General features: G+C 42.7%; 1 protein-coding gene across 1 annotated transcript in view; it reads right to left on the bottom strand.

Annotated features, from left to right (window-relative positions):
• MYO1E (myosin IE) overlaps nucleotides 1-14,750 on the bottom strand; it is a 211,836-nt gene extending 197,086 nt beyond the window's left edge. The window contains 1 exon segment of the mRNA XM_065942033.1: nucleotides 14,365-14,750. Coding sequence (XP_065798105.1) covers nucleotides 14,365-14,367 — 3 coding nt within the window. The 5' untranslated portion in view covers nucleotides 14,368-14,750.
• Between the last annotated feature and the right edge of the window lie 1,864 nt (nucleotides 14,751-16,614).

The raw sequence follows: 16,614 nt of genomic DNA, 5'->3' as shown, positions 1-16,614 counted from the left end.
ATGTTCCCAGACTCTCTAAGTTACCGGACTTCTCCCCTTCTCTCCTGCCTCATCTTGGAGGTCCCTTCTACACTCTGCAAGGCTTAGAATACCTCATCCATCCACCTGGAGCTGACTGAACATGGAAAACTTATATTCCACAAAGCTCAAAAGGTGCCTATCTGTCCATTTTGTTGGTTGATGAGTTCCAGTACAAAGATTTCATGAGGACAGTCTGAATTTACAGTTTGAATTTGGAGGCCCCATGAATTTCAAATATCCTCATTCAGACCATCCTCCAAAACCACCTGCAATTTAAAAAAAAAAGCCTATTGTCTGCTTCAAAATCCCATTTCAACTTCTTCAATTCCTTCTCCCATCTACTATCTCTGCCTGTTTCTCAAACATCTACACTTAGGAAAATCACTGGTAACCTACACAATAGATGTAGCTTTCCGGGAGAACTATTTTCACAGACTCTGAAAGAGCTGCAGGAGGAAGGCTGTCTGCCCTGGTTTCAACATTATAGCTGGTTGGCAAGTGAAGAAAGCCATGATGATGGGCAGAATGACTCCCCAGCTTTCGGTGAATGAGTGGCTCTCCTTTCAGGTGCCCTTTGAAGCATCTCTCTGCTTCTTCCCCTTTCTGTCCTCACTATTCCATCTTCCAAAGGACATGCTGAATGAAGTGAGGAGTGACACATCAGACAACTTCAGCATTCACACTAAAATCAAAGCTCCAGTGACATTTGAATGGCACGGCTCTTTCATGGATCCCTTCCTCCCCTGTTTCATTCCATTAGCTGAATGGCTGAGAGCTGCAGTTCACCGGCGTGCATTTTAAGAGTGCTTCACTGTGTTGGCAGTTCTGCACTCTACTTTTGTCCCTCAAGATAAAAGCCTAGGGAGCAGTTTGAACAAATGTATAACTCACAGCAGAAGGAAATGCAAGCATCTCTCCTCCAATACTACATTTAAAAATAGTACTATATACACCAAGTATGTGTGCGTGTGTGCTCAGTCGTTCAGTCGTGTCCGATTCTTGCGACCCCACAGACTGTAGCCCGCCAGGCTCCTCTGTCCATGGGATTGTCCAGGCAAGAATACTGGAGTGCGTTGCCATTCCTTCTCCAGGGATCTTCCCAACCCAGGAATCAAACCTGGGTCTTCTGCATTGCAGGCAGATTATTTACTGACTGAGTTACGAGGGAAGCACTGAGTATCCCAAGTCCCAAAATGGAGGTGGAACACAAAGATGAAGAAGAAACAACTCTACCTGAAAAGTGGCTGATCAGAAGGGAAGATTAAATGTCCATAAACAGTCAGGAGATCTTTGCAGATCAACACTTCTGGGGTTTTGAAGATATCTTCCAACTAGGAGACTTAAGAAGGTAGAAGTGGGGCTGACTTCCAAGGAGATTTAAACCATTGGGGAAGGAACTGATGGCTGCCACACATTAGCCAGAGAAAGGTGAGATTATCCAAGTCTGCAAGGGGCACAGCAAGTAGAAGAATTTGGCCAGGAGACCTCAGTGAGAGATAAGGCAAGAAGGGCAGGTTAAAGTCACATTGCACAGGTGGAATGCATAGGACTAGGCAGGTGGTAGAATTTTGCAATTCATTACATCTTAGCCTATATAAAACACACCTTTGCCAATGGTCATAAATAGAACTACTGCAGAAACTAAAGAAGACTCATATTCATAGCCCCAAGAGGACAGTTCCTTATTGTCTCCGTAGAGCAGATGATGCTCATTTCCCACTGGCTGCTGAGTGCTAAACCCTCTTTCTCCTAAAAAGAGGGTTCCAAGATGGGAGGAGAGTGCTCCCCTTCCTTTGGCAGCCTCAATAACGTGTGCTCATTTATATAGTTTCCACTTGCTAACATTTTCTGCTCTCTGCAACCCTCCTCCTCTCAGGATGCAAGATAGATGGAAATGTGGTTAGGGCTTGGAGGCAGGGAAGAGAAAGCTAGAAGGAAGAGGCTACCACAATTCCAATTTTTTTCTTACACCCCAAGTGCTAGTCCTACAGAACAGAAACAGCACAGAACTCTGCTCCAGAGTCAAGTTATTAGAGTCCAGCAATTCCTTCTTATGTGTCCTCAATTAGTTAATATTAATTTTAGAATAATAATGAATCCTTATCAGGGAAACAATAAGCATTTGAGTGTTTACATAAATGTCAAACCATTATGCCCTTGATTTATATTTGAGGTCTGTACTGGACATATTTCTCTTCGTGATCACAAGAGAATATAAAAATCTAATAAAAGACTAATGCTGTAACTATTTTTATGCTTTACAACTATTCTGAAAAATCAAATTAGTTGCCAACAAATAATATCGAGCATTGTTTCATGGTAACTTATGTTGGTTTAATCTCAGTAAATTGGGAAAGTATCTCTAGGAATCTTACAAAGTTATTTTAACTCAGTACTTTCAACTTTCCTTCTCTCTAAAGCATTATTACATTAGCTTTTCAAACATTTCCAGTAAAAGCAGGTTTAGGAGCAAGATCCTAGACAAGAGACTTGTACGCTAAGGCCACATCTTCTATTAACTTGCCAGGTGAACTTGGTCAGGCAACTTAAATTTCTGGACCTTAGAGAGTCATTTGGGTGAGCGATGGACCACTTTAGGGACTTAAGAATTCTTCTTCCCACGAAAAGAAATGTACACATGGATATAGACACAAACTTCAGTGTACAATTTCCTAGACTCCTTCCTCCCTTCTCCTTCAACTCCTTCTGGGACAACTCTCATCTTGATATTCTAAGTTTAAAGGTATCTAATTATTGAAAGAAACAATTATTATTTGCATAGCCAGCACAATGATACAGGTACATATCAGAAGAAATGAAGTGACAAATAAGCATGAATTGACCCTGCAAATCCTATCTAAATTTAGGTAGTGCCTGAGTAGAACTAGGATTGTAGAGTGGGGGGGCCACCCCTGCCCTGCACAACAAAACTATTAATGCTGAGATGTCAGCGCAAGATATTCTTGTGGACACAATGAGGCCACCCAGTAACTGGAGATGTCTACATTATTCTGTAAAAGAAAGCCCCCTCCGCGGCCCCCAACCCTCCCCACACACAAAAAAAAGAAAGCCCAAAAGAGTGAAAAGAAAGCTACTTACTTTGGTTATGAAATACACCCCTTCTTCCAACCTGAAGAGAAGATAGTACCAAGAGCTGAGAGCTGAGTTTTCCTTTATTTAAATGCCAGTGTGATAGAGATGGTTAAGAAGTTTGGAATAATTATGTCAAAAAATGAGGACACCTAGAAGAAACCTATAAACATACAACCTACCAAGACTGGATCATGAAGAAACAAAAAATCAATTACTAATAAGGAGATTAAATCAGTAATCTCAAACCTAACAAAAGAATTTCCAAAACCAGATGACTTTACTGGTGAATTTTACCAAATATTTAAGAAAGAATGAATACCAATCCTTCTCAAATTCTTCTCAAAAATAGAAGAGGAAGGAACACTTCCAAACTCATTTGATAAGGCCAGCATTATGCTAATAAATCTTCAACAAAATGCTAACAAACTGAATTCAGTTATATAGGAAATGAGAATTTCCCTGGCAGTCCAGTGGTTAGGACTTGGTGCTTTCACTGTCAGGACCTAGGTTCAATCCCTGGGAAACTAAAATCTTGCAAGCTGTGAGGGAAAAAAAATGATGAAGAATAAAAATAAGAAAGAATAATAATACATGAAAAGTTCATACACCGTGATCAAGTGGGATTTATTCTAGGGATGCAAGGATGGTTCAACATCTGCAAAGCAATGTGATACATCACATTAACAAAGTAGAGAAAATAAGTTAGGCAGTTAATTTTCTCCCCATTAGTGTAGTTAAAATTTTTCCATTTAAAAAGAGAAGAGAAAAATCAAAGTGAAAGTGTCACAGGTTAATGGATTTTTTTGTCGTTGAAATCTGTGCACAAAGTTAAGTTAATCCTACTCAATTCACAGCTTGTTGAGGCATCCAGATAGCACAGTCTGTGGCACATAGAATAAGGAGGTGACACCAATATGGGTTATTCTGGGAACCATCATATAATATAATCATCATATAATCCAGAAGATACGACTTTCATCCAAGACAAAAAAAGTATTTTTGTGTGTGAAGAATGTCTTTCACCACATGGACAACGAAGGGCTGGCCAAAAAGGCAGAATTAGGCAGTGAACAGCATTGTCCCCACCTGTTCCAAACAGTATCGTCCACTGTTATTTCCAACAGACCATCCAATCCAGTCTGGTTTGGCATGATTCACTGCTCTCCAAGTCTGGCCTTAATTGTGAAATGTTTATTTTTCACAAAGCTCCCTTTAACAGAAAAAAAAAAATTTTTTTTTAATTTTTCTTCTTGTTAGTTTCTGCTTTTGCTTTTTTTCGAAAAAGAAATACCAATTAAAAAATCATATTGAGGGATTTCCCCCGTGCTACAGTGGCTAAGAATCCACCTGCCAAGGCAGGGGACACAGGTTCTATCCCTGGTCTGGGAAGATCTCACATGCCTCGTGGGCAACTAAAGCCTATAAGACACAACTACTGAGCTCACACTCCAGAGCCTGGGAGCTGCAACTACCGAGCCCATGTGCCTAGTAGAGCCTGTGCTCCACAATAAGAGAAGCCACTGCAATGAGAAACCCATGCACTGAAACTAGAGAGTGGCCCCTGCTTGCCACAACTAGAGAAAGCCCACACAGCAACGAAGACTCAGCACTGCCAAAAGTAAACTTTAAAAGAATCATACTGAGACTCCATAATACAAGCTTGAATTCCTTGTACTTTGGGAGAACAGGGTTTCCCTGGTGGCTCAGCAGTGAAGACTGTCTGCCAATGCAGGAGATGAGGGTTTGATCCCTGGGTCAGGAAGATCCCCTGGAGAAGGAAATGGCAACCCACTCCAGTATTCCTGCCTAGGAAATCTCATGGCCAGAGGAGCCTGGTGGGCTACAGCCCACAGGGTCGCAGAGTCAGACACAACTTAATGACTAAACAACAATCACAACTCTGGGAAAATAGCAGTGGATGCTATCAGGAGCAATGGGGGCTTCCGTCACACACAAGAGTTCAGCAGATCAGCAGGGAAAGCTGGATTTGCACTGAATCTATTCCTGCCTCAATGTATTCACCTAACTGAGACAAGATAAAAGAAAAAGCGGAGGGTAGGAACAGTGTCTGAGCCCCGGGGCAGTCCTCAGCCACACTAACCCTGAGGGTAGCCGTGTGACTTGCTTTGGCCAATGAGACAGTATCAACCATGACGCAGGCAGAGGTTAAAAAATGCTGGTGCACTGTGACTCACTTTCTCTCTGGCTGTTCTTGAAAACCTTACGACCACTGCTTTGTCAACAAGCCGGGACTAGCCCTTTGTGAAAGAGACAGGTGGCCAAGATATCTCCACTGCCCCAGCTGAACCCGGGCCAAGTACCTGACATGTGAGTGAGGCCATCCCAGCTACTCCATCCCCAGTCAAGCCACCAGCTGACCGCAGGGAGCTGATGAGCCAATCTAGCCCAGAACTGCCCAGTCGATGCACAGAATCATGAAAAATAATAAACTTTTACTACTTCAACCACCAAGTTCAGGGTGGTTAATTATATTAAAACTTAGCAGACACACTAAGTTGAAGAGGTGAAAAAGAGATGCTTAAGAAAAGCTGAACATCCTGGGACAAAATTCCTAAAGAACTTTACATAACTCAGTGGGGCTTAACTATTGATTTGACTGTATGTCAGCTGTCATTAAAACAGCCTGACGTAGACTCCAAAATGCCTCTTCCCAAATACTCACCTCAAGACAAAGTTTGCTAAGACTCTGGGAAAGATACTGTATGGACTTTGGAGGTGTATGAACCTCCTAAAATTAAATGAAGAATTGTGTTAATGTAGGTTTTCTTCTTAACTGTAAAAAGATGTTGACACTATGAGGAATAAAAAAAGTATTTATGCACATACAGTCCAGAATTAATACTATTTTCTACATTTGCTTTATATTTTAATAAAGCAAATAAAACATTTCTAATAATGTTAGTCTACTCACCTCAGTTCGCTTCTTTCCTCCTTCCCCACTTCAGCAGCTTGAATTTGATATCTTTCTAATCCAATTTACATTTTTAAAAAAACATACACATAAATATATACATATATGTGACTATCTATCCCCAAACAATATAGATAGCCTTGTTTTGTGTTCTGAAATTTTTCTTAAATGACTTTACATGTATCTTTCTACAATTTGCTTCTTCACTACATACTACCTTTGTGATATCTATCCATATTGACTCCCTGTTATCAATAAGTCACAGCATGTGTGCATTTCTCTACTAATGGACATTTAGATTGCTCCTGTCTTTTTGTTTGGTTGGGTTTTGTTGTTGTTGCTCTTGTTATTACAAACACTGTCAGGAAACACATCAATAGTTTCCAACATAGTTTCAGAGGGCCTCAGGACACCCTCAAATGTTAAGAATCGCTCACAATTTGATGGGAGAAAGGAGAACTGCCATAATTTGGCAAACATATTTCTGCATCAGAGCACTCCCAAGTCTTGGAGGTGCTATCTTTATCATACTCAAAGTAGCTTAATAGATGCTTCTTCATTCAAATACAAAATTTCGTGTAGCAAAGGCCCACATCTAATTGAGACACTAAAAACAACCCTAATTTTTTTTGTTGTTGAAAATTTTAGATTCAGACAATACTGTCCAAATCATTCTATTACCAAGTAATATTGTGCTAAATCACTGTCAACATCAAATATTGGTCACACCAATTAAATTACTAAAACTAATAATATGCTATCCTATTTTTTTGTTTGTCATGTACGTAAGGATTCCAGGGCTAAATTTCTTGCGGTTATCTTGTTTCCATTATTTTCTTAAAAAAAAATTTTTTTTTCAGTTAGGAATATAGTTGCTTATTTCCCTTATTTTCTACTTTTTAATTGAGATCAGACAACTTTCCAGTATGACTTTCTTTTACTTTTATGCTTGATCCCAGTGTGGTATCATCTAGTCCTCAAACATGGTGACATGCAAACATCCACAAACAAGGACATTAAGCAGCTCAGACATTTAAAATGGATTTTAAATCAACCTTGTTTTTCCTCAGGAGTATGTAAAATAGTGAAGTGTTATACAGATATCTGGACCCAGAAATTTCAAATTCAGAGATAATATATTCAGTTGCTTTTGAAAAGCATAAAGTTAGCAGACCTGGCTCATTACATGTAAGTGGAATGGTCCTAAACAATTTCCTTTCCCTCACCACAGTTTGGTTTTCTTACTGTCAAATGGCAACAAAAACCATCATTGGTGTAAGAATGAGATGAAATCACCTATAGGAAAGTCTTCTGTGTGATTTCTCTGGTGGTCCAGTGGCTAAGACCCTAAGGTCCCAATGCAGCGGGCCAGGGTTCAATCCTTGGTCAGGGAACTAGATCCCACATGCCCCAAATAAGACCCAGCACAGGAAATAAATAATATTTTTTTAAAAAGAAAATAAAAAGAGCACCCTTTGTTATCCACTGGTCTATAAGTATCTCAGAAGCAGAGGCAGAGCTTAACTCATCTTTGATTTCCAAGGGTTACCAATGTATTTGATAAGGATTCCTACCTATCAAGCATGTATGCTAACCTCCTATGCAAATACTGGTCTTCTCTACTTTGGGTTTCAAAGCTCCTTGTCTCCAACCACTTGGGTCCTCTGACAGAGGAACTCATAGCTGCCAAGCAGGAGTCAGAGGCCTGAGCACCTACTGCTGTCACACATTTAAGTGCCAGCATCACAATCTCAGGGGAACACAAATGGTACCCACCTCAGGTCAAGAGCACCAAGTATGGAGTATACACCGAGCCAGCCCATCCTGGCTTCAGACTTTAAAACCAAAGAGAACTATACAGCAGGTTAGGTTTAAAGCAGGTCAGGAGGCTGAGCCGCCCAGCGTTGACCAGGGCAGTTCTAATGAGGGCAGGGAGGAACAGTCAGCAGTGCATCTGGAAGACAGATCTCTGGAGTCAGGACTCAAGTTGGGTATGTGGGATTCTCAAGCCACCACCAAAATATGACCAATATGCTTACCAAGGAAAAGAATTTATAGTATATAATAAATGGGGAAATACAGAACACAAGTTGTGTATTTGCCCCACAATTACAACTAAATAAAAATGATGTGCCTTTGGATAGTTTGGAAAGAAACCCAAAGACATGAAAATCATTACGTTTAGGGTACTGGTATTATGGAGAATTCCTCTAAATTAATTTTTTTATAATCTCTTAAAGTTGATACAGTAATGAATCAAAAATAAAGAACAATCTTCAATCTCCAAGCAGGCTTTTTTGAAGAGTCCCAGGAAGAAAATGACCTAGTCATGCCTAGACTCTAATCCACCACAGTGGTTTGGTGGAGAAAGTCTTATTAGACTGGGATCTGAAAACCTGGATTCTGGCACCAGATCAGCCAAAACCCAGCTCTGAGATTTTTGAAGCTGTCTAACCCCTCTAGATCTTTCTGTGAAGCCAAGCAAAAGGGTTTAGGATAGACTCTTCCAACTCTCTTCTGGGCTTTCTACAAAGTAAAATGTGTTTCACTTTCTACAATGCAGTGTATGATTATAAAGTCACATGGATGAATTTTTAACAAACACATCAGAACTCAAAACACCCAAGACAGTGTGGCCTCCTTGGAGCAGTTCTCACAGCACTGAGGAGGAGGAACCACCTCCTTTCAGGGCCCCAGAGCCCATGTTACATGATACTGCACATCTCCAGGATCAGTTTATTCACCCTTTGAGGCAGAATGTAATTTCTGGCAACAGCTAAGAGGGACCAAGATGGGTGATCAGGCTGGATACTAATATTTTAGGTCTTAAAGAAAGCAAAAAATTTTTCTTAAATGACCATTTGGAAATGCCTTAAACAATGTTCCCACGGTGGCAACTCAGAAAGGAAGACTGACTTTACCCAGATGCATAGTGTCTAAGTCCATGTCCCTATTTTTAGGGACAATCTGTCTAACTAGAACCCGCTCATAGTTCTACTTCTCTGAAGTAAGGTTGTCATAAAGATATGTACAAAAATACTTCACTAAGATGCCCCCAAACCTTTCATCTCTGCCAAAACAAATTCTGAAGTTGAAATTCAAAACACAAAATTTGCTTACCATTATTACAGAATGTGCTTACAAGGCCAAGCTGTTTATTTTTAATACCTTTGGCATTTAACCTTTAACCCTCTATTTGTTCTGTAAATATGAAGTCCCAGCATGTTTTAAAAAAAGTAAAATATTAAAACCTGACCATGGAGAAACTCATTTTAATCACATACTGATTAAGACACAAGTTGCTGTATCTTTGTTAAAAAAAAATAGTAGATGAGTCAAATTGGAAAATTACAACTGCACCTAATTTCTATATGATCCCTAATGAAGTTCACAATGAAGCTCTGCATTTGTATAGAGGTTTCAAAATATTTCTGCTTTTTGAAGCTGATGAAAAGACCTTTCTCAGGTTCTTACCAAGTAATGAGACTCAGTCCTCTCCTCATCAGGAAATTCGAGGTACTCTTTAATTTCATCTCACATGAGCTTGTGAAATTAAGTCAAGGGCAAAAGGTTGTATTCCAAGTTATATTTACAAAAATGTTCATTATCTAGCCTCAAAGAGAAACCTGGGCTTCCCATGTGGTTCAGTGGTAAACAGTCCACAGGCTAAAGCAGGAGATGCGGGTTCCATCCCTGGGTCAAGAAGATCCCCTGGAGGAGGAAATGGCAAACCATTCTAGTATTCTCGCCTGGAGAATCCCATAGACAGAGGGGCCTGGCAGGCTACAGTACGTAAGGTCGCAGAGTCAAATAGGACTGAGCATGCACACACACTCAAGAAGAATCCCTGAAACAGACCTTGAATTCATGAGATGCAACAGGGAAAGAAGTGATAAGAGGTCTATCACATATATGGAGATAGCAGTGCCTGTCCATTGGAGAAGGGATTTGAAGTGTTAAGACAACTTACAGCCCCACCACTCATAGCTCTACACAGGTGTTTTTAGCTAGCTCCAAATGGTTGCAGCTGAATGCAGATTGCCCTTGCCTGATAGCTTAGAGAGTCCAGGGGCTGAAAATACCAGGAAACTCCCTCTCTTAAGGGAAATAGAGTGGGAAGTTGCGGATGTGTCAGTAAAAATCTAATGCCTTTATTGGGAATGTGGCTAAAGTTTAGACATTCCCACTGGTAAGTGAATGAAAGGAAGCATGGTGGTTTCTAAGAACACTGCTTTGAGATTTACGACAGAGTGGCTGCAAACAGCTGACCTGTTTGGCCTCTCAGCGACCATCAGCACACTTTAAAAAACTGGCAGGTTTGGCATAAAAATCTGGATTTTCAGCTTATCTTGAAAAAGCAGACAATTTGGTGATGTGGTCAATGTAACCACAGCCTAGGATCAAGTAATGATGCCTCTTCCAATGGGCATACGTTCTATATTTACTCTCCAGAGGTCAGTTTCACCCCATCAAAAACCATATCCTGGCCTCTGTAGACATTTGAGTTTGCATCCACTGACAAAGCTGAAATCCCCAGCAAAACCAAGGAGGAAGTGGCTTTCAGCTTCTGCAACAGCCTGCTTCCTCCACTTCTCCATCCCCTCCATCCATAACCCCACTGGGCAGCCAAACATTTCCTACTAGGCAGGCCCACCCACAGAAGCCTGTAGACAATCTCTGCATCCACTCTTGCCCTAACCCTCTACCTCCATCAAAATTTTTCTTGGGACTTTCCTGGTGATCCAGTGGTTAAGACTCCACACTTCCACTACATGGGATGCTGGTTCAATCCCTGGTCAGGGAACTAAGATCCTACATGGTGCATGGTGCAGCCAAAAAAAAAAAAACAACAACTTTTCTGGGCTTCATTCCATTCCTTTCTATTTTTGTTTTTTGTGTGGTGTATTGCTTTGGCTGGGAGGCTACAAGAAATCTGATAAACTAATCAGTGGGAATGGACTAGGTTACCTTCCCAGAAAACATGTTTGGAATGGATTCCAGACTTTTTAAATGTCAAACATGCCATACCTTCACTCAAAGGAACTTACCTAACTTGCAGTCAGCTTCATCAGATTTCAAGGTTCATAAGTTTATCCCTATGTATTTTTATGTATAATGTCTGCAATTTATTCACAAGTAATATGCAAGCAAAGAGAAGGGAACGTATCCTGAACATATTCAGAGGTGATGGCCAATTCAGATGTACTTAAATATGTCAGTATATCTAAGTCACAAAAGCCTTATGAATCATAGCTTCTAGCTCTGAAGTACACAGCAGAGGCACACACATGGGTCTAGTTCATTAGACAGTCCAAACTCGTCATGGCCACAAAAGCAGAACTTCCTTTGTGGCTGATGATAAAGCCAGATTCTACAAAGGAAACCTTAGATGGGTATTTTGATTAAAGTCAAAGGAGACTGTTGTGCCCTCTTAACCAATGTGTACAAGATAAACAGAGAGACATGCAGAGATTTTTTGGTGTTTTTCTTCTTTTTCCCCATTCAAGTCACCTAAGAAAAAAAGAAACAAATTTGCTATTGCCCGGTACTGTTCTTGGTTCTCCAAAGAGGGAGAAAAGTGTCCCAAAGTGAGGTTTCAGGAGGAAGATATGAGATAAACTGTAAGCTGTATACCTTGTTCATGAGTCAGTAAATGGCAATCTCCCTATGAATCACAAGTGAGTGAGCCTTGGGACGGTCTTGCGTACAGGTGGAGAGCCTTCCTAATGTGCTACCAGATTTCCTAAGATATCTGAGAGAGAGGGAGAGAGGGAGAAAATCCACAGTACAGGTGCCAAGCTCCTGGTCAATTATACTCTCCCTAATACTGAGCCACACCCACTGGAGGCAATGTCCCTTCTCTTCCTGTTCTAAGCAGCTGAGGGATGCAGCTGGGCAGACAGATGTGAAACACAAATCAATGCCTCATTTAGCTGGAAGGGGGTCTTACATAAATCGTAAACATAATAACTAAAGTTTCTCACTATCGAAGCTGCCTATGCTCTGTTCTAAGGCAACTTCACAAATCTAGCACACAGACTTCATTTTGCAAGCCAGTGAAGAAATGATTCATTTCATTTTTGCCAAGTTATTCTAGATCCAGTAGATGGAGTGACTGATGGCACAGCTCCTATTTCAGGACAGCCAGCTGTTTCAACTTTCAGGGCATCGTGGCTTCAGCAACCGTATCTGATGCACTGACAGTCTCCTGGCGGCCTACAGTACTGCCATCTGTGCTGTTGGCAGGGAACCCATCAATAGGTAAGTCACACCCCATCCTTTGACCGACACCCTACACACTCTGGAAACAACTCCTCCTTAGAACATGTTTCTTCTGCACCCACTTCACCATCCACCTACTGCAACAGCAATGGACTGAATTGAGCGACCAGTTTCCAAGGTCCCTAGAAAACGCATCCTACAGTAGGTAACTTGGACAGTAAAGAATCCACCTGCAATGCAGAAGACCCGGTTTCAATCCCTGGGTCCGGAAGACCCCCTCAAGAAGGGAATGGTTGGCTGCCTACTCCAGTATCCCTGCCTGGAGAATTCCATGGACATAGGAGCCTGGCGTGCGAGCTGTGGTCCACGGGGTCACAAAGAGTGGGACAAGGTTGAGTGACTAAGCACACACACACAGTACTTTCTAGCCTCTACAGCAGAAAAATGAGTCAACTAAGGTAAAGTTAATTTTCTCAAGGTACCACTCAACTATTTAAATTCAGTAAGGTTCTTTAAGCTCTTGACATAAAATACATTGATTTCTCGCTCACTCTCTTTTTTTTTTTTTTGGAAATATTTAACCATGGAAAATAATTATAGCAATTCTAAAGTACTAAGACTCATGCTCCTTAAATTTAAGTAGCCAATTAGGCTGTGGCCCAATTTAGGTATCTCCACCCTAACACACAGTTTAAGTAAATGGTTCTCTATAAAGGTTCCAAAAATAATGTGGGGTGGGCTGACTTCTTAAACCCTAAAACTGAAAGGGAACTTTTATTTACAGATAAAGTATCCTCTTAGGTAGAAACAAGGGCGACATAACTTTGGACTAAGTGGAGAAAAAAAAAAAAGAAAAGCTTTGGTCAAGGGTGCCCCTTTAAAGATTTTTGTGAGTTTGTTTTTAATCATTCTTTTGAATAAACACAGCACTGGATCAAGTGCTCCTTTTACTTGTGTGTAAGTTTCTATGTGCCTTCGCTAATTTCCCCCAGCTCCTGCAGGATAGAGATTTTTAAATTAGTACTCCACGGGTTATCATTTTTACTTAGCGCCACTTTCACAGTCACTTAGGAAAAAAAAAAAAAAGAAGAGGACCAGCTAAGTCCTAAGTCGGATTAGTCGAAAAGAAGCAAGCGTGGAAACTATGAAGCCTTGGGGTAGAAACTTCCCCCCTTCCCCTCCGCTGATGGACTGCCAATCTCTTCAAAATAGAGCTCTCGATTCTGTGCTTTGGAAAGAAAGTACACACCACGCCAAAGCCCAAGGGATGTGGCTAAGGTTATGGGGGGCGGGGTAGTCGAGGCGGGAGGTTGCGGGGTAGAGGAAAAGTCAGAAACGAGCCAGAAAAAGAGCCAGCCACTTCCATCAATTTCCCAAGTACCAAAGGAAGAAGAACAAAAAACTCGACTTCCTCCCCTACGAAACCGTCTGCAGTACACCCGAAAAGTGCCAGCCACCTCGCACTTGGAGAAAGGGGAGGGTGGTGTTTACTTGGCCTTTTTGATGCAAAGACCCTCCGGGCCGGCGCGCAGGAGAGCTCAGGCCGGCGCGGCTCTCGGCTGCCCCGAGGCACCCTCGCCCGCAGCCGCCTGCCCACCGCCAGGTGCTCGCCCTACCTGGCGCCCCGCTGCCTTTGTGCGGCCGCGTCTGCCCCGCCGGCGCGCGGATGCCAGCGGGACAACTGCGGCGCTGCCTGGCGGCCGGGGAGGAGCGGGGTCCGCGGCGCCGGTGCCGCGGGCGGCCGCTCCTACCTTCCCAGCCTGGAGAAAGCGATGCCCACCCCCTCCCGGGGGGCCGTGCCCCTGAATGCGGATCTCCCCGGCTTCCGACAGCTGGCAGCCATAGCCAACCGGCCTCGAAAAGTTTGGCGACGCCGAAAGCGACTTGAAAGAAAGTTTTCCTTGGCCCCCCACTCCCTCTCCCCCAGCCCGGGTGGAGGAAAAGCGGCAGGAAATCGGGACTCGCGACGTGCCGACTCCGGCGTCCACCTTCTCCACTCCCGGCCGCGGCAGCGCGCCCAAGGTGGGTGCCCCGCGCCCGGGCTTCCCGCCCCATCCCCGGGTCCGGCGTCCCGGGACGCCGCGCCGCCAACTCACCATGGTGACTCGCGCCGCGATCGCGCCTCTGCCGGGTCCGGCTGCCGGGGAGCTGGGGCTGGAACGCAGTCTCCTGGGCGAACTTCAAAAGTTGGTTCCCTTCGCCAAAAACAGGCTCTCGACAACCCAAGCACTCACAGGAACCAGTGGGAACCCTGGGGGCGCTCCATCCAGGCGGGATCGGCGGCGGTAGGTGAAGGCGAGCAGGAGGCTGCTTAGCAGGCGGGGCGCATCCTGGGGAGGACCAGGGTCCACCCAGACCCGGCGCTCGCCGCCCCGCCTAGGTGAGTGCAAAGCTCTCCGCGCGTCCCACGAGCTGCCCTGCCTCGCTCCTCTTTCTTCGGCCACTTACTCCGTACTCCTCTGGCTGAGCCTCGGCTCGGGCAGGGCAATCTGTCCATAAATGGAGAATTCAGCCCTGGCCTGACCAATCAGGGTTTGTTTTCACAGCGTCACTCCTCGGGGAAACCGTAGTAGCCAAGCTTGGAGCTGTTGGAGTTTCCAAAGCCCTCTGGATCCTGTAGTCCTCCACGCCAGCCTCCAAAAAGCGCTGCTGACTTGGCTCGCTCGCTCTTGCAGTCCCTGACCTGGTAAGAAGAAAACCGCTCTGTGAAAGAAGAGTAAACTGGAAAACTTTTTTTTTTTTTTAACGTTAAAGTTAGAGTAAGTATAGTTGAAGTGTATTTTTTCCCATAGCTTTTTCTTTTCTTTTTTTTTTAGAAGAAGGAGGAAATATTTTATCAGCATAAAAGATCAGAGTCATGGCAGCAGCCCAAAGGAAATCCTTTTTCTTTCCAACGTCTGGATTGTGAGGAAAGTCAAAAATATCGTTTCCCCCACCCTTTCTTTCACCTGAATTTCCTTGGAAAACAAAAGAAGGCTTTTTAAGGGGGAGGAGAGGAGGGGGCGTTTTTGATGGCGAAGAAACTGCACATGCTCTTAGCCCAAGGACAGGGGATAGAGGCGTGGGAAGAACGCCCACCCAGTCTCGGTCAGCACAGATCTGCTGATGATAATTTGCATTACAGTCAAGAAATCAGGTGGGCAGTGAGGAGACGGTTGGGGTGGGGGTGGGAAGCAGAATCCTGAAATAAATTAGAGAACCTGATGTTGTTTTCAGGGTTCAGGAAGTAAGCATCCTGGGTCATAACAAGACAGTCCTCTCTGGATCTGTGTTAGGTACGATTTGAAAACTTAAGGGCGCAGAAAAACTCCCAAGCATAATGATTCACTGTGATTTGCTTCATGAACTTTGGTGGTAAACCTTCACTTGAATAAAGGATCCTCGAGTTGGAATGGATGTTAAAAATCCTCTTGTCTGGAATGGGTAAACGAAATGTAGTATATCCACAGAATAGAATATTATTCAGCTGTTAAAAAGGAAGTACTAACGCGTGCTACAACATGAACCTTGAAAATATTAAGTGAAAGAATCCAGGGAAAAAGACGCCATATTATATGATTCCGTTTATATGAAATTAGAAAATCCATAGAGGCAGAAATTGATAACATTGATTTCCAGGGACTGGGGAGAGAGGTGAAGTAAAGTGAAAGTCACTCAGTCGTGTGTGGGAATAATTGCTAATAGTTGTGTGTTTCCTTATTGGTGAAAATATTCTGGAGATGGTGGTGATGGTTGCACAACTTTGTGAATATACTACAATACAAACCACTGACTTGTGCATTTTAAAAGGGTGAACCTTATAGTATGTGAATTATATCTCTGTCTTAAAAATTGAAAGATCATTGACCAAGTTCTTGTCCTCATCTACACAGGAAGGCAAATAGATGTAATCGAATGACCTAATCATGGCCACTATGAATATAGTGGTCTCTGACTTCATCAAGCTTACAATTTTAGAAGGAGGGAGACGAAAGATAAATTTTAAAACAATAAATAATTACAGGAAAGATACAAATATAATAAGAAGTAAAAGTAGTTTTGTACAAGGAACTACCATATTTGAAGCTATAGTTTAGATAATTGATCTGGAAGCTTTCTGTAGCACAGACTGGACAGGAAACCCATGAGGCATCTGCTGAGCACTCATTATGTACTAGGTCCGTACAGGAGTGATCATTGGCTAAGTATATTCAGATATGATTCATTATTCTCAGGTAAATCCATGTCTCAGGGGCATGTCAGCTTCAAAATATGAGCAAGTATCTTAAAAACTAATGAACAGAGTATAGTAATTCAAAGAGAAAAAGAACACTAAAACTTTTATTCCAAACATGAACTATTTCACT

The sequence above is a fragment of the Muntiacus reevesi genome, chromosome 7, assembly GCF_963930625.1.
Source record: "Muntiacus reevesi chromosome 7, mMunRee1.1, whole genome shotgun sequence".
In the NCBI taxonomy this organism is placed as follows: domain Eukaryota; kingdom Metazoa; phylum Chordata; class Mammalia; order Artiodactyla; family Cervidae; genus Muntiacus; species Muntiacus reevesi.
The sequence above is the reverse complement of the archived record's forward strand: the minus strand, read 5'-3'. Positions and strand labels throughout refer to the sequence as shown.